Genomic DNA, 23,669 nt, shown 5'->3' with positions numbered 1-23,669 from the left:
GCTTAAATTATTCCTGGTTTAGTGTAAGAGTGGCCTATATCAAACTACGTCTCCCAGCAAATTACCCAATTTAAAAACAAAAAAATCATGTTAGAAAATTGAATTTGCATACAGGTGAGCATATAAAGAACAGTAAGTACAATCATATTTGATTAATAAGCTTAAATTATTCCTGGTTTAGTGTAAGAGTGGCCTATATCAAACTAAGTCTCCCAGCAAATTACCCAATTTAAAAACAAAAAAAAATCATGTTAGAAAATTGAATTTATGTATTTTCTATCAAACTTTCCAATCGTTGGTCAATGTTAAGTTTCCTATGACCATTTCCAACAGACCCCTAACGAATATCCACACATTTATCACTGGTATTGTGGCGCTGGAAATCAATTTAGAACACTTTTATTTCAGCCACGACATTTCAATTTTTATTGTACATTATAAATGCAATTATCACTACAATGACACAATAATTCTTGCAGATAACACAGAATCAACTTAGGAAACGTAATTAACAGAGTCGCATTTTCACTTCACTTCCAATAGATGACTCTTGACTTCCAGCAGACAATACGCTATAGGTGTGGCAGGGATGCCAATATCGGCAAACAAAATGAAACTGTGAGGAATGTTACAACAGGTGTGCTAAACGTGAGGAATGTTACAATAGGTGTGTAGTATGTTAGGTTTGGTTAGGTGTGTAAGATTATATGGTTACCACTGTTGGCGATACTGCAGTCTCCCACTCCACCTCAAATTACGTCACAACGACGAAATATGGAACCTATTTAGGGCTTTCTTTTTCGCAGAGACAGGCAACAGAAGGAAGGCGTATCATTTTTGTAACATTGCAGGGGCTGGAAGAGGATGTTCACAAGAACCAAAGAAGAAGGCCCCCCTTGAGAATGTAAAGCGGAATACAAATGATGACTCGGCACCCCAGACCAGAACATTTGACATTACTTCTGTGGAATATGGAAGGACTCAAGAACGTACTACACATGGACTCAGGAAATGAACTAATGAAATACTATCTACTTATACTGACAGAAACAATGACCACTGAACCAATAGCTCTACAGGGAAGATACTCAACACACTCGCTGGCGCAGCAGGAAAACAAAGGAAGACCAAGCGGAGGACTATCGTGCTTTTTCAGCCCAAATCTAGGACAGACAGACCAAACTGTTGAAGACAACTTCATACTTCTGGAAACTAAGATGATAACCATTCTAGGCATGTATCTCAAACCACACACAGATATAGATCTGATAGTAGAAACTATAATGCGTGCCTTATCTCAAACAGACCCCAGAGACCCCACAATAATTGCAGGAGATTTCAACTGCAAGATAGACAAAGATGGACAGAGAGGAAAAATGCTAGTGGAAGCCCTTGAGAAAGAAGAATTCAAACTACTAAACAAGACTAATCAGAAGACATATTTCGCGCCCAACGGTAGCAGCACAATTGATCTCATATTCTGCAGAGGGAACAATCTGCAAGTAAGAGGGCACTCAGTGGCACACGCTTCTGCGCTAGCGCCGCTCAGGAAACATATCCCAGTAACAGCCACTTTCAGCATAGGCAATAAAGCTCCTAGGGGCAGAGAGAATACGCCCAGAATATCGAGGAAACTCAACCCACAAATACTGATGGCAGCCAGCGAAGAAATAAGCTCAATTCAAGAAATCATAAAGTGTGATACAACAGAAGCTTTCCACAAAATTCAGCGATTACTCCAGTCCACCACTACCCCAGCCAGACACAGAAGAGCGAAACCGTGGTTTGACATCCAGTGTTAAAGAGAGAGGAAGGTTACGTTGCAAACCCTGGGATAAATTCCAGAACACGGACTGCACCCTTTCCCTCTTACTTCAAAATTCCAACCTTGTGCACACAAAATAAATTATTGGCACCGAAAAGTGCCTTTTCGTAAATATAATGATGCGCATTCGACAAACGCAGACAAATCTGCTCTTTTTAGTATTTTAAGACATAATTTGGTAGGTGCAATCCGTGTTCTAAAATTTTCCCCAAACCCTGCATCAAGCAAAACATACAGGGTTCCCACAAGATCTGGAGAGGTACGCGAGAGCTAGAAAGGGATACAAAACCCTCCTCAAAGAAAAAAAGGAACACCCACACTGAAAACGAGGGACAAAAACTAGCAGAAGAGGCCAAAACAGACCCCTTCGTAGCATTGAGGCAAAGGAAAATACCAGTACCACCAAACATTCAGATGAAAACGTTGCAAGCACATTTCACAAACATCTTGAACCCAGATGGGGACAGCTACACTTTTCCCAAACGGCCCCCACCGTAAGAAGGGACGTACAAACGCATCTCCACAAACGAAATCGCGGAAGCTATACTAAACCTTAAAAGGAAGCAAGCAGCTGGACCAGACAGGATTGTTAACAAACACATTATAGACTCCTATCATGTACTAGCCGGAGCATGGGAATCCCTCTTCAACCGGTGCTTGGAAACGGGAGACATACCAGACCCTTGGAGGCTATCACACATCAAGATGCTATATAAAGGCAAAGGAGCCACTGACAACCCCAACTCCTATAGAGGAATAGCCCTACAGATCAACACTTTCAAACTATTGACGACCATACTAACAAAGAGAATCACGGAGATAGCGGATGCGCAAATACCTGAGCAACAGTTTGGATTTAGGAGAGTTCGCTCATATTTACAAGCAGTAGAATGCCTGTTAACGGATATCCACGATGCACTTAGAATGCCAAAGCAGAAGTACTACACCATTTTCATCGACTATACAAAACCGTTCAACAGCATAAGCAGACCCAGACTTTCGCAAAAACTGATGAAAATAGCAGAACTAGATGAGCATACAGTGACCTTGGTCCACAACATCCTAGCCCACATCATTAAGGTAAATAACACTGTCACAATATCAGACGGAATTACCCAAACCAGAGGGATACTACAGGGAGACCCGCTGAGTCCATTGCTTTTTAACAGCGCTACGGCTGATGTAACTCAAGTATGCCCGCCCACAACCTCCTTGTTTATATACGCCGATGACATGGCCCTAGGCTCGACAATGAAAGAAGACGTGCAAGAAACTTTTAACTGGATTGTAAACTGGGCAGACAAAAACCAGCTCCAGATCAACAAAGACAAAACAATACAAATGACGTCCAGGAGGGGAGGTAGAAAGACAGACGACACGCTCTACTACAAAAATGAACCACTAGAAGTCACCAATGCATTTAAATATTTGGGAGTAACACTGCAAACAAGGACAAAGTCCTTCCGGATCCATGTCAAAGAAAGGGCAACATCAGCAATCAAGGCAATATTTGATATTAAAAATATAAGGGAGCTTAGCCTGGACACTGCTATTAGGCTCGAGGCAAAAATTGTCCCAATATTAACCTATGGCATTGACATCATATGGGCCAACCTAAGTCTAAGAGATCTCAGAACTATGGAAAACATCAAAGTGCAGTTCTTGAAAGCAGCCCTTGGGATCTCAAAACACGCGCCATCGAGAATAGCCTACGAGTTGAGAAGACCTATGGTATGAACTGCCATCTACCGAGAGTTCGACCAGACTGCTGGAGGAAAGGAGACAAAAAAGAGACGAGTATGGTTTGATTCCTATAGAACGAACACGATGACCGATAGAACTTGGGCAGGACCCAATCAAGAACTACGACATACAAGTCTGGCGACCCACGGCTACCACCACAAACTCTGCAAAACCCAACACTACCACTCTCCTTGTCCGGAATGTGTGTGCGAACTCTGTGATCACCTCTGCGAAAGATATCACATAATAAAATGCCAGAACAGAATCAACTCAATTAGCGAATACAGCAAAGAATAACAACAAATCAACTCTAGCACACTTGTGCGCATTTCTTATTATTTAGAGTGGGTTGGGTGGGACCACAGCTCTCCCAGTGAACACATCGAGTTTCTAATACTCCACACTACAAAATTAAGGTATTTCCAGTGTTTGTTTTTAATTCCCTATACTGGCAATACCAAAATCAACATTCACACAATCTTTTACACTGGACTACCGAAAATTGGTTTACAGCGACACATTGGCAGTGATAAAAGTGTGAAATATTCGTTCACTGGCCGGTGGATCATATATATTTATTGTATTTATGCACAATTTGTTGCAATATCAAACTTTACACATCTCAGAACTGTTGTAGAAAATGTGCTTACTTTACAAGTTGGGCATCCGTAAAGTTTACATGTTTGTAAAATTACCCTTTATTGTGAAACAAAATACTTGTAAAGTGCTCAAAATTTAATTTTTAAAGATATGATTTCCTTTGTAAAGTTCAACATTTACAAAGATTGTAAACATTGTGAAACAGGCTCCAGTTCTGAAATCACCAGAACTGTGCGCTAGTTTCACCAAATGCACTTACTCTCAAATTTTAATAATCGTTAATTTAATGTGCCAGTGGTCTTATTAATTTCGTCAATGTAACAGCAATATGCAACTATTAGCAATATGCGAGATCAACCAACTACACATAGACCATTATTGAAAATGCAGCTATGCCGAACTCATGATTAGAACTTTACTTACTAGAACTGTGTAGGAATAACATTGATGAAAATGTCACTTACGCTGGCATATCCAGTAACTGATCCAGATCCACTCCACGGAATGTAAACTTCCTGAAGGTCCTCTTCTTCTTTTGTGTTTCTTCTTGCTGAAAACACAAAATAGTATACTCTAACAGAAAACATAAAATAGTAACACTTTAACAGATTTGTGAACAATCTTAACCACATGCTTATCTACATGCGCTTCTATGTTCATATGCCTACAATTATATTCCACCATGTATAAATCTTAACATATCAATCATATGAATATTAGTTCATATGCATTTAGTGTAAATTCAACTAGATGGATAGGATAATTATGGAATACATTTCTCAATAATTCCGCATACCTCCGCCATTTTTATGTCCTATTGCAAAAGGAAACCCAAGTCCAACTCTAAGAGGATATAGGTTAAGATCCAACAGTATGAAAACAACCCAAAATTCTGGTTCCGGCGCTAGTATTCTCCAACGATCTATAGAAGAGAGCTACCAAAGAGTTTGTAATATATAAGTAAGTATTACAAACTCTTTGAGAGCTACGAGTAGAAGCTGGCTACGGCGATCATCGCTGGAATTCTGTCCCGTTGATTTGAATGTGCATGGTTTCTTTCACAGTCTAATATATACAGTCGCGCAACTTCAACATTTTTTTTGCCAACATTCACGACACTAGCGCTCAACCGGCAGGCAAGGCACTGGTCGTAGGGTTGATACAGCCAGCACGTGCTTTAAAGGTATGCGAGATGTTATAATAACGTTTTATTCATGCGTCTGAATAAAGGCAATGTGTGCAATGACGAAAATTGCAGTAAGAACAAGTTTAAATCTCCGAATTTGTCGTTCTTCAGATTCCCTAAAGACCAAGAGAAAATCATAACTCAATCATATCCTATAATCCACGCTGTAGGTAGCCCAAGAGGACTAATAATATATATATGCCTCTTGAGGTAGCCTACGTATTGTGTTCTATAAAACATTTATTGTACCTATTTGTATGTCCGGAAGGAGAGTTTAAATAAAAACAAAGTAAATACCTGTTACAGTATATTATTGTTTTGCAGAGATCATGTATAAATGTATAACCATTCCGATTTTGGATAATGTATCTACAGTTTTTAATGCGAGTAATTCATAATTTTTGTATTCGTGTTTTTTGCTTTATATTTTTCAAAAGTTGAAATTGCATTCAAGTAGGAATTATGGTGTTAATTTTTCAAGAATTCATGGTGTATTATAATCCTTTTGCAATATATTTACTTCTTGAGTAAATCCAGAATGTGTCGATAAATTTCTGATGTACTGGTGTAGATTCATGTGGCAGACGTATTAGGTTCTCAAGAAATAAAAGAGCCTTTTTAAATTTAATATAAAAAGCAATCTCTTCTGTAATAATTTGCATGACTGTTATTGGTGTTGATTTCACATTGCCAGTGATTATTTGAGCCATTCAGAGCAGAAGTGGTATAAGTCAAAATTAGGTAATGAGGTTTAAAGTAAAAATTCTGTAAAATACAGTGCAAACTAGCAATTAATATATCCTTCGTGCAATTCACTGACTATTAATAGTTTAAATACATTCAATATTAACTGCCACTTTGCGCTGTATTTTACAGAATGTTTACTTTAACCCCTCATTGCCCATTTTTTCCTTACACCACTTCTGCTCTGAAAATAAAATTAGGCCTACATTTTCTGAGTTAATTGACGTTATAATTTTTTCAACAAAATTGTGTGTTCATTTATTTGTTCTCACCTAAGTCATATTAACAGTAAGTGCATATAAATTACGTATTAGGCCTATATAGGTAGGATAAGTTAAAATTAGGCATTATGTGTGATAACTGGAAATGTAATGTAAAATGCGGTAAACTTGCCATAACATTTTAAACCATAACATCAGCACTATTTGTGACTCAAAATAATAAAGAAAATACCGGTTCTTAAGAAATGGAAAAATAATTAACTTCATATTAATGTTTAAATCCTCCCCTTTTCTTTATTTTCAAGTTTACCTCAGCGGCCGAGTTTACCCCAATTTGCGGTATGCAAAATCGTTAATTTCTCAGGGAATAGGGAGAGGAGTTCACCACGCGATGTACCCTACGAGATATGGCCTAGAATTTTGAAGCTACTAATTTTCACTCTTCTCACAGGAAATACAAAGTTCCAATGATTCATAAATATATTTAGGAATGATTTGAATTATCCGACCACGCACGAACAATTATATTATTTCAAACCGTGATACGTGATCAGGGCCATGATTCAGTTGTAAGGAGCAGAGAGAATTACGTTTATTCCCAGCTTCTGAAACTTGTAGATTAACTGCGTGTGAAATTCTTCCAGGATTCTAAAGTAGAATTAATAAGAACCATATACATTTATTTTATAGGATAAAAATATAAAGTAAATTACGCTAAACCCGTTTTCTGATGTGTTATCATATGTCGTGTGCACACTTTTAACTTGCCTGCCGCTAGAGGGCTACTGTCGCGCCTGCTGTCAAATGTTGGCATATTTTATACGTATGAGTTGCGTGACTGTATCTATTAGACTGTGGTTTCTTTACGGCGATGAACGTCAACGAACGTCGCTGGGCTCGACGAAAATCAAAAACCTGGCGATCATAGCCGAGAAACCAACTGTAAAATTACAGTAGGTCATGAATTAAATCATTTAATAACATGTGGTTTATACATCATACATACCATAATGGCGGTAAAACCGAAATCTTTCTGCAATTTCTCCACTAATGAAGACGAGATATTAATTGATTAAACACAAACCCCTGTTCGACATGAGCCAAAAAGAAGAACCAACGTAAACAATAACAAATCTATACTTTGCAACAACCAGAACTGTTAATACAATTGAGTAAAGTGATTCATAATTGAAGGATACACACATGATGCGGCAGATTTAGCTACTGAAGGAAAAGTTTGAGTGTAAAATAGTAAGTGAAGTGGAATTCCGAGCAAAGGAGAGAAGTGCAACAACCTCCTTACAGTATTTCTTTTATTTGTAACATTATGCCCTAAATAAATGCTCCTAAATGAAAAAAATAACATTGTAAAAAGTAACAATAAAGTGTTTATATAATTGGTTTTTATCTTGTTATGCTTATCTTTCAGCTGGGCTTATTGTTTGTGAATAAATTTTGTGGATAATTTTACAATATCATTTTCAATTGAACTTAAGACAAAATTAAATTGTTCGGAAGAAAGTCTGAAATATTCCTTAAAATTGGTGGGTTAATTTTCAAGATGTCTTCATCAGTGAATTAATAGACCCCTCTGTATATCTATTTCTAAACACGACATTAACTGCCGGTACTTTAAAGACCCGTACTTGTTTTTCAAAGCAAAACTTATATTAGAACGTTATCATATTGTCATCCACATATATTATCAGCTGATCAGACATGGTCAACTATATAAAACAATTCACTATCGATCTACGGAGTTCGCCGGTAAATAAACCACTCTCGATCATCGCTGGCGAACTTCGCTGGAATTCTGTCCCGTTGATTTGAATGTGCATGGTTTCTTTACGGCGATGAACGTCAACGAACGTCGCTGGGCTCGACGAACATTTTTCGGCGTTTGCCTTGGAGGCAAAAACCTGGCGATCATCGCCGAGAATCCAATTGTAAAATTACAGTAGGTCATGAATTAAATCATTTAATAACATGCGATTTATACATCATACATACCATAATGGAAGTAAAGCAGACCTCTTTCTGAATTTCTCCACTAATGAAGACGAGATATTAATTATGCAAATCTAGTCTTTCAGGTGAAGCTCCCTGTAAAGCAGATTTGAATAATTTCAAGGGAAAAATTGTTCCGGGGCCGGGTATCGATCCCGGGACCTCTGGTTGAACGTACCAGCGCTCTACCACTGAGCTACCCGGGAACTCCACCCGACACCGTCTCAACTTTTCCCTTTATATCCACACAACTCGCGTGGGCTGACGAAACGCCAGAGACCCACAACGAGTGCACACAATCTCTGTGTGACTTGGAATTGTGGTTTTCTGTTAACGTACACGGTAACGTATATATTATGCAAATCTAGTCTTTCAGGTGAAGCTCCTGTAAAGCAGATTTGAATAATTTCAAGGGAAAAATTGTTAGCTCAGTGGTAGAGTGCTGGTACGTTCAACCAGAGGTCCCGGGATCGATACCCGGCCCCGGAACAATTTTTCCCTTGAAATTATTCAGAGATATTAATTGATTAAACACAAACCCCTGTTCGACATGAGCCAAAAAGAAGAATCAACGTAAACAATAACAAATCTATATTTTGCAACAACCAGAACTGTTAATACAATTGAGTAAAGTGATTCATAATTGAAGGACACACACACGATGCGGCAGATTTAGCTACTGAAGCAAAAGTTTCAGTGTGAAATAGTCAGCAAAGTGGAATTCCGAGCAAATGAGAGAAGTGCAGCAACCTTCTTCTCACATTTTTTTATTTGTAACATTATTTCCTAAATAAATGCTCCTAAATGAAAAAAAAATAACATTGTAAAAAGTAAAAATAAAGTGTTTATATAATTGGTTTTTACCTTAAAGTTATGCTTATCTTTCAGCAGGGCTTATTGGTTTGTGAATAAATTTTGTGGATAATTTAACAATATCATTTTCATTTGAACTTGAAACAAAATGAAATTGTTCGGGAGAAAGCCTGAAATATTCCTTAAAATTGATGGGTTCATTTTCAAGATGTCTTAATATCAAGTAATTAAAAGACTCTTCTGTATATCTATTTCTAAACATTACATTAACTACTTTAAAGACCCGTACTTGTTTTTCAAGGCTAAACTTATAACGTTATGATATTGTCATCCACTTATCAGCTGATCAGACATGGTCAACTATATAAAACAATTTACTATCGATCTACGAAGTTCGCCGGTAAAGAAACCATTCTGTCGATGACCGCTGGCGATTTGAATCGTTAGCGATGTTCGTTCGACGAAGATCGACGTAGCTAAACAGTAGCTTTAAGGTTAAGTACATGTTGAAGCAACGAGGAAAGAAACTAGAGTGGAACGCAGCCGGGAAGGCGGCGTGAAGACGGTTGCGCGATAACATTCGCGCGCTTTGTGGTATGACGTGTTTTCCGTTGAGCCAATAGAATCATTTCAGTAACAGACGATTGAGTGTGCGGTTCACGAGTGGATGTTTTAAGAGTTTCATTGAAAGTATTACGATAAACAAATTTAGATTATTATTTGTGTGTGTACCATAGAAACATGGATTCAGGAAGAGAAAAACGGCAAGTATTACATCGGCAGGCGAGAGAAATAGTGTTTAAAGTGTATTTGTACTTCGTAATCATCGAGCAGCAGACGGCGAGATGTGGTGAATGTAAGGAACGCGACGTTGCCACACCTCAAAAGAAGACAGCAGAAGCATGTGGTATCGGCACAGTCTAAGACATACAGTCATGCAACTCATACGTATAAAATATGCCAACATTTGACAGCTGGCGCGACAGTAGCCCTCTAGCGGCAGGCAAGTTAAAAGTGTGCACACGACATATGATAACATATCAGAAAACGGGTTTTGCGTAATTTGTTTTATATTTTTATGCTATACAGTAAGTGTATATGATTCTTATTAATTTTAATTTAGAATCCTAGAAGAATTTCACACGCAGTTAATCTACAAGTTTCAGAAGCTGAGAATAAACGTAATTCTTTCTGCTCCTTACAACTGAATCATGGAACTGTTCACGTATCATGGTTTGAAATAATATAATTGTTCGTACGTGGATGGTTAATTAAATTCATTCCTGAATATATTTATGAATCATTAGAACTCTATATTTCCTGTGAGAAGAGTCAAAATTAGTAGCTTCAAAATTGTAGGTTACATTGCGTGGTGAATTCCTCTCCCTATTTCCTGAGAAATTAACTATTTTCCATACCGCAAATTGGGGTAAACTCGGCCGCTGAGGTAAACTTGAAAATAAAAAAGGGGAAGATTTAAACCTTAATATGACAGACATTGATTTATGAAGTTTATTATTTTTCATTTCTTAACAACCGGTATTTCCTTTATTATTTTGAGTCACAAATAGTGCTGATATTATGGTTTAAATGTTTATGGCAAGTTTACCGCATTTTACATTACATTTCCAATTTTCACACATAATGCCTAATTTTAACTTATCCTACCTATATAATACGTAATTTACATGCCCTTGCCTTTAATATGACGTAGGTGAAAACAAATAAATGAACACACAATTTTGTTGAAAAAATTGTGACTTCAATTAACTCAGAAAATGTAGGCCTAATTTTATTTTCAGAGCAGAAGTAGTGTAAGTCAAAATGGGTAATGAGGGTTAAAGTAAACATTCTTTAAAATACAGCGCAAAGTAGCAGTTAATATTGAATTTATTTAAACTATTAGTAGTCAGTGAATAGCACGAAGGATATATTAATTGCTACTTTGCGCTGTATTTTACAGAATATTTACTTTAAATCTCATTACCTAATTTTGACTTACACCACTTCTGCTCTGAACAGCTCAAATAATCACTGGGAATGTAAAATCAACACCAATAGCAGTCATAAAAATTATTACAGAAAAGATTGCTTTTTATATTAAATTTAAAAAGGCTCTTGAGAACTTAATACGTCTGCCACATGAATCTACACCAACACATCAGAAATCTACCGACACAGTCTGGATTTATTCAAGAAGTGAATATTTTGCAAAAGGATTACAATACTCCATGAAATCTTGAAAAATTAACACCATGATCCCAACTTGAATGCAATATAACGTTCAACTTTTGAAAAATATATAGAAAAAAAACACGAATACAAAAAGTATGGAATTACTTGCATTAAAAACTGTAGATACATTATCCAAAATCGGAATGGTTACACATTTACACATATGATTTCTACAAAAAATAATATACTGTAACAGGTATTTACTTTGTTTTTATTTAAACTCTCCTTCCTGACATACAAATAGGTAACTGATAAGTAATAATAATGTTTTATAGAACACAATACGTAGGCTACCTAAACGTGGATTATTGGTTATTCCTGAGTTATGATTTTCTCATGGTCTTTAGGGAATCTGAAGAACGACAAATTCGGAGATTTAAACTTGTTGTTACTGCAATTTTCGTCATTGCACACATTGCCTTTATTCCGATGCATGATTAAAACGTTATTATAACATCTCGCACCCCTATAAAGCACGTGCTGGCTGAACGAGACTATGGCCAGTGCCTTGCCTGCCGCTTGGGCGCTAGTATCGCGAATGTTGGCAGAAAAAGTGTTGAAGTTTCGTGACTGTATGTCTTAGACTGTGGTATCGGTTTACGAACAGTGCAAAGAATAACAAGCTACGGAAATAAAAATAATGCAGTGTTCAAATCGCCAGGGAAAAATCCTAAGAGAAAAAAACCAGTCACGGACTTGGATAACTTCGATAAACATGTACTGCGTACAACAATATTTGACATGTATAAGAATGGGGAATATCCCACTGCATTAAAATTGGTTCGAAAAATGAAAGAAGCAGTGGGATTTAATGGCAGTAGGGATTCGATACTGCGGATTTTGAAACAAATGGGCTTCTTTTTTAAAAAATGCAATGACGGGAGGAAATGTCTTTTGGAAAGGATTGACATTGTTACAGCTATAATAGCCTTCTTAAGAACAATTCATAAGATAAGAGAAGCCGGGAAGTCTTTGATATTCTACTTAGACGAGACCTGGATAAATCAGAATCATAGCAGGAGTGCCTGTTGGCAAATGAGTGATGGTTCTGAAGGACTACGGGTACCAATTGGTAAGGGGGGCCGCTTCATTGTGTTGCATGTTGGTTCATCTGCTACTAGCTTCATCCCGCAGTGCAAATTTATATTCCGCTCAAAATCCAAGACATCAAATTCAGATTACCATAAAGATATGGACTATTCACTTTTTAAGAAATGGTTTGTGGAGAAATTATTGCCTAACATTCCACCCAATTCTACAATAGTAATGGACAACGCCAGTATTCATTCAGTTCAACTAGACCGAGCTCCATCCACCAATACCCGCAAAGCAGATATAATGTCTTGGCTTTCGAGGCACAATATTCCTCACACATCTTCCCAGAAAAGAGAAGAACTCCTCATGTTGGTAAAACTATTCAAGTCGAAGACAGTATCGTATGAAATAGACAGCATTGCCAAACAACATGGCCATCAAGTGGTTCGCCTCCCTCCCTACCACTGCCATTACAATCCTATTGAATTAATTTGGGTGCAAATGAAATCGTATGTTGCCGAGAAAAACAATACTTTTAAAATCGCCAACGTCGAGACATTGACACATGAGGCTGTTGAAACCATATCAATTGAGGCTTGGAAAAACTGTGTACGGCACGCGGAAAAATTGCAAGAGGAAGATTATGCACGAGAGATTCGTAGGGATGATATAATGGAGCCCTTCATCATCAATCTTGAAGATAGTGACGAAGAAAGTGAAGACGATGATGCAGACGACGATGATACGGAAAACGATCTCAGAGATATTTCCGATTAATGTTCAGGTAATTGTCTACGTATTAATTTATTATAGTTTTTAATTTTGTGTTTATTATTCCATGGTTTTTGTTTTGATTCTGTGTCTATTGTTAATTTAATTTATTTTTTTTCTTGGTTGCATTATGAAATGAACACGTTTACGGATTCTCAATTTTAATATAAAGATAGCATACATACAACTGCAAAAAGTACTTTAGTTTCGCAATTTAACACAGCTTTTGGTGTCGCGCTTCGTGCTGTTATGAGTAAGCAACTTGGCATCTCCGCATCTCATTGTTCTGTCCACGAGACGATAAAAGTCACCCTCGGCTCCCTTTATTGCGCATGCGCTATCGGTGAAGAAATTCCGCTTCCGGTGTGACGCTGAGCCCCGTTGTAAGCATAAAAATGTTTTATTTACCGCATTAATTGTGAACTGGATTTCTTTTACTTTCATTCGAGATTGATGGATTAGTTTTCAAACTTCTGTAATAATGCCTGTGGTATGCAAACATTGCAGTACCATATTTAGTAAACAGTCGAATTTAAACAGACATTTAAGACATGTACATAAAATAGAGCACGTGAACATGATATCGTATCAGTAATATTATATCTTTCTCTTGTAAAATTTCCAGTTTTGGAATTACAAGGTTTTGATCGCCACCCGACGATGAGCCATTAGTTTCACTATCATTAATATAACCCAATTTATCATTGTATTCCCGTTCACTGCACTTTCAGTGGGGACAATTTTCTTTATTAAGCATTTATTCATTATCAGTAGTTATATAGCCGTTGCTAATCAATTAACGAGCACACACCTACGACGACGATCATAACAAAAAAAAGCAACCTAAAAACGAGTGTTGATAATGATTAGTTTTAAATTTTGGGTAATTAAGTAGTAATCATCAGCCAGGCCATCTTCCCGTAATAGAGATCTAGGATAGATACATTACCAAGTATATACATATATTTTAATAATTGTGTAGAAACAAATCATCGACAGGTCATATCGGCCAGGCCATCATCTTACTACAACAGAGATCCAGGGTGTAAAGTGGATACTGGATGACAAGTTAATCATATACAAACGAAATTTAATAAAAGAAAATACATATGATAACGAAGGTGCCCTGGACCTCTATTGCGGGAATATGGAGGCCTGGCCGATTATTACTACATAATTACCATACACTGTTAATTAACTGTTAGCTCTGTGTTATTTCCGCTTGGTAAGACTTAGGACCATTACTGTTCGATCCCAATAGTTCATAGATTTGAACTGAACTACAAAAATGTGGATCATGGATAGAGAAGTGGAGTCACTCTGTTGCATGTGTGAAGATTCACCGATCTCAAATTCAGGAAAGATAGCGGCACTGTGAATTGCTTTACTAACATGTTCGACAGCTGACCTCCTCTATCAGTGATTTAGATGGATAAAAACATTTAGGGCCTACAGGAACTCATAAAGTTAGTGGTATGTTTTCTAATTTACCATGATATTTAAAATGCTATTGTTCTAAGGGTGTCCCGATTTGTTCTTTTGGATGGTTCCTTGTCCATTTTGTTACTCAACTGTGGAATAATAAATAATAATGAATATAGGTCTATACCGGTAATAACAAAAAAATATATATATCTTCTTTTTTCCGATATGTTCCAGTCGAACCAAGCCACTACTCTCTATAGAGCTCAAATAATAATCTTTGGCCTATAACCTACTTCATCTTTCAAACAAATTAATTCAATTTTTGGCTAAACTAGTGCTGAAGTAGTTCCCCGCTTATATACATGTTGCATATACGAATCTGTGACAGGTTAGATTTGGTTAGTTTAGGGTTTTGTTACGCCATGCATATATTTGTCTATCATGCATATACGATCAACTGTATCTACATAAAAAGAAACCCTTATAAATTCAACAATTTTCACTTCCGAAATCACCAGAACTACTTCAGCGCTAGTTTCGCCGCTTTCGAATTTTTAACAAGGCTGAGATCACTCTTAATTTTACTGGATGTGATGCCCCTGGTTTTATAAATTTGGACACAAAGTGTCTTGCAGCCCCTCTGAATTTGGCACCTACGTTTGGTGATATTTATTTGCATATCACGAGATTCGTAAGTTGGTTTACAGTTGAAATATCCAGAACTACCTCAGCGCTAGTTCTTGCCGCCCCTCTGAAGTTGTAGATGGAATATTGTGTTAGCCAAGTTTAATATCAATACTACCACCAGAAATTAACTCTTAATACATATAGCCTATCAAGACTTATGAGGAAATATTCTGGAATACAATTATACGAAAATAACGTTTGACTTGGATAACAGGGTCTGGAGTAATAATTGTGAAATCTATCAGTGCACTATTATTATAATTGCGTAACTTGTATCACCGAAATGTAAATAATATATGATCGTGACGAAGGTGAATCTAGAATGCGGTGAATAAAACAATTTTTATGCTTACAACAACGAGTTAGATACTATAGAGAGGCTAAAGACCTCTGATAAGCGCTCCCTGCGGAGGCCAACAGTACTATGGATCGTTCCCTAAAAAACATGGCGTCTATAGTACCGCCAGCCTCCGCAAGAAGTGCTTATCAAAGGCACACTGTAACGAGTTGGTACATGTATTATATTTTTCAGATACATCAATATTTAATTTAAACATTTCGCTATAGGTTTTGTAAAAAGCTGATTTATAAATGAAAAAGTAATAATTAAGACTTTAAAATTTCCAAAAATGTCTCATTCTCTCGGATTTAAATGAAATGTACCGTAAATCATAATATTCGTTGCTGGATAATTAAACCCTCTCAATACAGGTACCATTGCCGCAGAGAATTATAAGATAAGACAGACAGCATAAGCGAAATATCTGTATTAATAAGTTTGTACCATGAAGAGTTTAGTATTTATTGTGTTTATAGGGCCTACTCCAACTTTCTTTTTATTAATGCGTTAGGGCTCTTTTTGTTATCAAAGAGGAAAGATAGCACTTGCATCACACACAATTTGTCATTATTGTTCAAAATAATGTAAGAACAGTTTTATTCTGCAAAAGCCTCTGCTTAGTTGCGAGACACGTATGAGATCAATGCTTGTTTCAAATTATATTAGACTACACGATGTCTCCATCACGCGACAATATTTGTTTCAAACTATATTAGACTACATGATGTCTTCATCACGCGAAAAGAAGTGTACCTAGCTGTGGGTCCTGTTGTTTCTGATAACAATGTTAATCGTAAGTATCTTATCGTTTCAATAAATGTGGTGAGATATGATCGTGAGTAACTTTCTATTAGTGTCATTCTTTAATTATTATGTTGCATGCTAAGAGATTATTTGTAGTTTTAATAATTTCAGTTTTCAAAAGTTCTCTGTGTTAATTCCAATTTCAAATGAATTTTTCTCAATAACTTAATTACTGGATATTTTTTTTTAATTTTCGCCACTACCTTTACTATATTTTACTCCTATTAGTTACATACGTCGTCTCTCTTGAAATCACCTGGTGAGCACTGAATTACATGATTTCATATTAGGTTAGACTAGCTGTAAGGTAATTAAATTTGTGACGAAGTCAAAAAATTATTTATTTTTCTTCTGCCGATTAAATTCATCCGTCTTTAGGTGCTTTGCTTTGGTTGCATCGAGTATAGCTTGTCATTTAATATCTGGGCTATATTTAGTGAAAGTAATAAAACATAGGCCTACAGCTGTTATAAAACGTAAAGTTTTGTGTGTATTTTACTTTTTACTTATTAACATAGTCTTAATATGTAACTCAATTCACAATAATACTAACTTCAGCACAGTCATTTCCTACAACATCCGAGCCACGCCCCTTTATTTTGACTAACCGAAACATGGCGGACCAATGTTCAATTATCTTCAACTTTCTGAGATCTTTGTCCTCTCTATAGTATCTAACTCGTTGGCTTACAACGAGGCCCAGCATCACACCGGAAGCGGAAATACTACATCGATGGCGCATGCGCAAAAAGAGAGCCGAGGGTGACTTTTATCGTCTCGTGACACGGGGGGTTTAACTCAAATGATAGATGTTGGATACTCATAGATGTTCCATAGTTTGCCGCATGTGGTCAGGACAGCGCTGGCTGTATTTCGATCACAGAGTTTGTAAAATTAGCAGTACAAAACTCTTTGGTTTCGAAAGTTCTTTGGTTATAAGTTTTGCCAATATGACAGTTTTAAACAGATATTATTAATATCCATTATTTACAGAATGTGTCAATTTTATAATATTCGGATTATTATTACTATTACTATATAGCTAATTTGCATTTTCATTCGAGGACAAAGTAGCCATATTAGTGTACTGTGTATGACCTATTAACCTCATTTGTTCAGTTGATCAATTGTTGGATGTTGGCATTCCTATTCTGTTTAAATCTTGTGTAAATTATGGAATGGACGAACATGGCTGCTTAAGGAAGAAATTTGAACAGATCGAGTTAATTGAGAAGTTACTGGTGCTTTCCTGCAACGAGAAATAATTCGCAACGTAAAAGGTAAGAAAGAAATATGTTTGAGATTACATCTACACGGTTCAACTTTTCTTTCAACTTCACACATTCAAGCAATGCCTGCAAGATTGGTATTTAATAATAACGGAAGTGCACACAATGTGCAGGCTAATATATTATTTTAGCTTTCGCTGCTGCAGAACTTGGTCAGTGAAACTATAATCGGTTTTTACACTCCATCACATGGTATTTTAATATTAATACGGCGTACCTTGTAGATAGAAAATCTTAATGTACCTATCTTAATTCAACATGCGCTTTAAACTTGATTCTTTCAATATTCTTCCCAGACTGCGTGCGTACGAGCATGAAAAATTGAACCGTGTAGATGCAGCTTAACTGCACCGTCATGTTTTCTAATTTAAACTGAATTCTTCCATCATATCTTAAACGTTTATTAAACTGAGATCTGTAATTGTTTTCAGGGATAAACTTCAGAACGCGATTACCTTCCTTCTACCACTACCACATGATGAACTGACTTCTGTGTTGAATTACAACAGTGTATTAGGCCTAACTGCAATTACGCCAAGAGCTTTAAAGGTAAGCTAACAGAGTTAATATACACTTTGGGTATGAACGAACATCTTATTTTTGTATATAGCTAAGTTAAGTTGGTCAGACATCTTAAAATTCGTGGGACAGAATCTGATATGACTAAATATGTTGTTCCCGGTGTAATTCTTTACAGTTGCGTTACCAAAGGATGGCGGGATACCTTAGCTTGGTAACGCAATAGTAAAGAAGTGTTGTTCCTGAAAAGATATATTTTAGAAATTTGACTTTACAGTTAACAGTAGTACCTTTACTGGAATAATTTTGATAAAATAAAAAGAGTTAAATTGCCGGAGATATTTATTATTTTTATAGACTCGTGGATAGAATTCTTCCAGGAATATTTCACAAACTTTGATTATACTGCAATCCTTCAATTGTTCTATGAAATGTAGTGTTATTAATGCATTATATGATACTAGGCTACTGCTGGTTTGTTTCAGTTAATAGAAAGACAAATGGCGGAGTTTTACACTGTGAATGTGCTGCAGTGTACTGTCAGAAATCGGATAGTAATGAAAAGACCTGGTTATTCCTGTTTCCTGCGCCAAGTAATGCAGCACAGCTTAAAAGGTAAGCAATGGCATTGGCATAAGCTCAATGCAAAGATATCCTTATATATCATCAGTAAATAGTCAGGGTTGGTAAACTGTAGTGGTTTTTAAATTTAAGTGGGAATTATTTGTCAAATTCATATTAATTTATTAAAATGAGTTTTTGCCTTCTTTTGTAATTCATTTAAACTTAATTTGTGCATTAGTTCCTACATAATTGTGTATTTTGTTAATGTGTTATTTTAAGTAATTAACAACATCGCTTCAAAAATAATTTACTATGTTTACACATAGGCCTCATTATTAATACATGAAGAGTTACAGCACTAATAACCTACACTTAATGATAATAATAATTAGCTTAGACTTAGGCAAGATATTATGCTCAGTTTATTATTCATTAGAAAAGAATTCAACTATTTAGGGAGATTAATATTTACAAATAAATTTATCAGAAGAGCTTAGCGTTGTGTGTTTTCAGAATAAATACGTAGTCCATTTGGCATTGTGAAACTTTTACTTTGAATATTGTTATGAGCTACAACTATTCATTTCAATCCTCAACATCATACTGTGCTTTAATTAGGTGGTGATTCCGAAAGTAGGCTCTACTTGACTACCTGTACCATGTGTTCTGTTGCTCTTTAATTAGGAGTTGGGAAAAGACATATGAGAAGCAAACTTTCAAAACCTGTCCATTTCTTCAGAAAATGCTAGAATTATATGTCTGTAATAAACAAAGATTTTTCTGTGGTGAAATTTTATATGAATTCATAGGAAGAAAAATATATTTCACCATAGAAAATATTTTCTTCATTGCAGAGATGCAAGTTTGCTACTCATATATATCGCTAATAGTTTTAAGAAGCAGCAGAACAGTCATATGTAAAAACGTTTATATATATTTTTTTTCAGGAAGTTAATTTCTCATCTTAATCATGTTAGGTGCATTTAAGTTTAATCTGTGATTTATGTAGTAACAATTATTTGATGTAAATAAAATGAAAATTATTTTATTTACATCATGATTAAATCATTAATTTAAATTAATACCAACCCTGGTTTGTGTATTTTTTTAAGATAATAATAGAATTTTGATTGTAACAGGTACCACATGTGGGCTGCTGTGGCAGAAAATCCTCATCCTTACAGAAGGGCCTATATATGTGCAAGCCATTTTCGCAGTAATCAGTATAACGGTGACTTCAGATATAACTTACAAAGAGGGGCCATTCCATCAAGGGATGCTTGGTATCCCACTCAAGAACTACGACCCACTTCATCACCAGCCTACTTACATTAACCTTTTTCACCACCTAACATAATTGCTTCATTCATTGCACTTCACTGTGGCATCATTTTGAACCTGTATTCTCTTTCATTGAGTGATTCATTCATTGTCTTTTTAACAAAATTGTGTTTAATTTTGTTGACAAGTGTATGGTAATGGACTTCATTTATTATTATTATTATTATTATTATTATTATTATTATTATTATTATTATTATTAAAGATAAAAGGCGAAGGTATCCACGTAACATGCCAAGAAGGCATTTGGGGAGCATGGAGGTAGAGCCCCATGCTTTCCATGACCTCGGTACTAGAATAAATTATTATTATTATTATTATTATTATTATTATTATTATTATTATTATTATTATTATTATTATTATTGTTATCTCATTTCGTTTAATGTGTTGATTTCTTCAGTTAATTGAAGGAAAATAAGGGGAATTCATTCATTCATCTGAAAAAAAAAGTAGAGTACTTGACTTCTACATTATAAGCAATATAATTTTTGTAATATATAGGGCAATGATAAATCTAACGATCTTTAAGACCCTAAGTTAACATTACATAGTAATATAAATACAAATAATAATTACTAGTACAATGAGCATTTCAGTTGTGTCATCTATAGGGCATAGGAGAGAGTCCAGTGGCAGCGATACGAATCTGCAGCTTCTACAACTGGTGAGATTTGGGTGCATTATTTGGAATTTTTAGAGAGTAAATATGTTGTTGTTTTCTAATGTCAGGCGTTTGACAATAAAGTCATTTGACTTCTTCCACTACAATATTTTTCAAAGATATTATCATTACCAGAGTAAATATGTTGATGTTTTCTAATGCCAGGCATTTGACAATAAAGTCATTTGACCTCTTGCACTCCAGTATTTTTCAAAATTATTGTCATGGTCAGCCACTGAAGCACAGATTTTGAGGTGTTCCGAATCCATTTCTTAGTTTGAGTAGCACAATGGACAATTAGGAGACTGATATTTTCCAATTCTATGCAGCAAAATAATCCCCCAATCTGATTTCTGGGCGGGACTACTTTAATGGTACAGAAGCAACTAAATTTTTTATAATGGAATGCTTGTCGTATAACATCAGCTAAGAAGAGAGTAAATATGGTACAATATTTTGTCTCATCTCACTTTATAGATCTCTTGGATATGGAACAACAAGTTTTGACGGAAAAATCATTGTAATAAGTGAATGTCTTAGGAATCTTCTATGCCACATCAATAATTTTAAGAATACAGTTATATCCAAAGCAGCTATTCTATCAATAGTCTCTAAATACATACTTTCATCTTAAACAGCAGAAATAACTAAAATGCTCTCTCAATTAATATCACTCAATAAAAGAATTGTATTCCAGTGGATACCATTCCATTGTTGAATCCTGGGAAACGAGAATGCTGATGCTTTAGCGAAGAAGGGCAGCACTGCTACTTACAGACCTGTTACTAAATCTACGTATTACTCTGTGAAGAGATTTATTAAATCTACATACTTAGACTTCAACAAACAAAATTTGATAACACAAATCTCGAGGGAAAAAATGGAACTCTCTGCATCATAATCCACAGTTAATTCCCGATTTACCACGAAAATCGTCTGTAGCTGCATTTAGATTGACAACAGGCCATGACTGTTTGGCCAAACAAACACCTGCATAGAATTTGAATATATCAGTCCCCTAACTACCCACTGTGCAACTCAAACCTAGAAATGGATTCGGAACACCTTAAAATCTGTGCTTCAGTGGCTGGCCATGATAATATCTTCGAAAAATATTGGAGTGCAAGAGGTCAAATGACTTTGTCAAACCCCTGGCATTAGAATACAACAACAACATATTTTGAGCAATGGGGCCACAACCAAATCAAACACTCAGTATCAAAGCTCAAAATTAGGAAATGTTGCGAAGTATAGACTTATCTCTAATAAATTGTATTGCACTTTTTCTAATATGTTGAGTGTTTTGAATCAACTATACATCAGAGAATGAAAAATAATTTTTTTTACTTGTATTTCTTAATGGTGTTTTTATTAAAAGTCTAAGTTAATTTTATGTCTGTTGTAGACAAATAGTTTTCTTTGTATTCTTTATCAGTGGTGATTATTGATTACTTAGATTTTTAATATCCATATATTAAACTAATGGCAGTTACTTTTAAAAATAGATGTTCAGCTCTGACAGTGTAAAACAAATAAAGTGGTGTTTTATAAATGTTTATGAACGTGCGTTGTACTATGTCACAGCAAAACATCTTATGACTATTTTCAAGCTAATGTTTGACATAAAAAAATTAAGAGCGAATTATAATTATATAACTGACCAATAATAACTTCGTAGTCAATATTCCAAAGTCAACCTTTGTTTTTATCTTCCAATTCATGATACATAACATTATTTAAAAATAGTGCTTAAGGTGTTTTGGAGAGAAGTATCCTATCCTATTCGCATCCTGTATCTCAATTACATATTTGATCTAGAAGATGCAAAAACTTTTATTAGTCAAATTTGATAAACTAATTTAATAAAAGGGTTAAATGACGGTGTTAAAAGAGGGAGTGTGTTAATGGTTTTCAGTCTCATGTTCAACCATTATATTTATATTCACATGTTAGAACAAAAATGTGATATAATTATTGTGGTTAAACATGTTATTTAAACTGATAAACCATTACACACTCCTTTGGCGATATGAAAAATGCCAGTATGTGTTGGTATAATAGGTATCTGCAGTACCGATCGTGCTCTAATGTTGGCATAACGGATACCTGTAATACCGATCGGGCCGTGTAACAAGGGATGTAGTTCCGCATTCTGCCGCTATGTGTAACGAGATGTAGTTCCGATGTTTTGCCGCCAAGTGTCTTGACGTCGCGTCAATAGCGTGTCGAAGGTAATGCATTGAGTTGGGGGTCTTTCTATTTATTTGTCTATGGTTCTGTCTCTCTCTGCGCTGGCGAAATTTCGAAACCGCCTTCCCGGCTGCGTTCCACTCTAGTGAAGACCAACGACATAGAAAGAGAAGACTATAGAGTGGCCATGTTGTCCTGTACAGCGCTCTTTGCGGTGCCACCGCGAAACACGGCAGATCTCAGCTAAGCGCCCACCTTTGTAAAAATTCGTCTGCTTACAATGTTGTTTAACGCAGGTAAGGAGTACAAAAAAACGAAGAAAAAACATGCCTATTGTGTGTGCTGCATATAACTGTAATGTCAAAAGGAAAAAGACAACTGATATATCATATTTCATGTAAATTTTATGAAGTTAAGTCAATAGTTTTGATAATTAGCAGAATTTTTTTCATGCATATATGTGTAACAACGCCCGGCATAAACAAAATAAATGGTTCACTGGTAATGTACTTAAACTAAATACGGATAAAACCAATACAATTCCGTTTCAGACCCAGTGAAAAACAAATAGCAATACAATATTAAAACTGTATTTCGTCACCGGCATCCTTTATTTCTGCTCCTTCTGTCCTTACTGCTTATAGAAGAAGACGACGAGCTGTAGCT

The 23,669-nt window shown here is 35.7% G+C and overlaps 1 protein-coding gene and 1 long non-coding RNA gene across 4 annotated transcripts in view; one reads left to right on the top strand and one right to left on the bottom strand.

Moving 5' to 3' along the window:
• Positions 1–5,115, bottom strand: part of RpS15 (ribosomal protein S15) — a 79,399-nt gene extending 74,284 nt beyond the window's left edge. The window contains exons 1-2 of the mRNA XM_069823876.1: positions 4,965–5,115; positions 4,633–4,718 (exon numbers count right to left, since the gene is read on the bottom strand). Coding sequence (XP_069679977.1) covers positions 4,633–4,718; positions 4,965–4,973 — 95 coding nt within the window. The 5' untranslated portion in view covers positions 4,974–5,115. The remainder of the gene's footprint in view (positions 1–4,632; positions 4,719–4,964) is intronic.
• Positions 5,116–17,454: 12,339 nt separating this feature from the next.
• LOC138698138 (uncharacterized) lies at positions 17,455–22,369 on the top strand. 3 transcript variants are annotated; one of them, XR_011331723.1, is made up of 4 exons: positions 17,455–17,716; positions 18,157–18,274; positions 18,730–18,859; positions 19,948–22,369. It is a non-coding gene; the product is annotated as an uncharacterized lncRNA (long non-coding RNA). The 3 variants fall into 3 exon arrangements; XR_011331724.1 differs by lacking the exon at positions 17,455–17,716 and adding an exon at positions 17,735–17,877; XR_011331722.1 differs by lacking the exon at positions 17,455–17,716 and having other exon boundaries at positions 17,940–18,274.
• The last annotated feature ends 1,300 nt before the right edge of the window (positions 22,370–23,669 follow it).

The sequence above is a fragment of the Periplaneta americana genome, chromosome 4 (assembly GCF_040183065.1).
Source record: "Periplaneta americana isolate PAMFEO1 chromosome 4, P.americana_PAMFEO1_priV1, whole genome shotgun sequence".
Classification (NCBI taxonomy): Eukaryota; Metazoa; Arthropoda; class Insecta; order Blattodea; family Blattidae; genus Periplaneta; species Periplaneta americana.
Note: the sequence above shows the minus strand (reverse complement) of the source record. Positions and strands in the feature narration are given on the sequence as shown.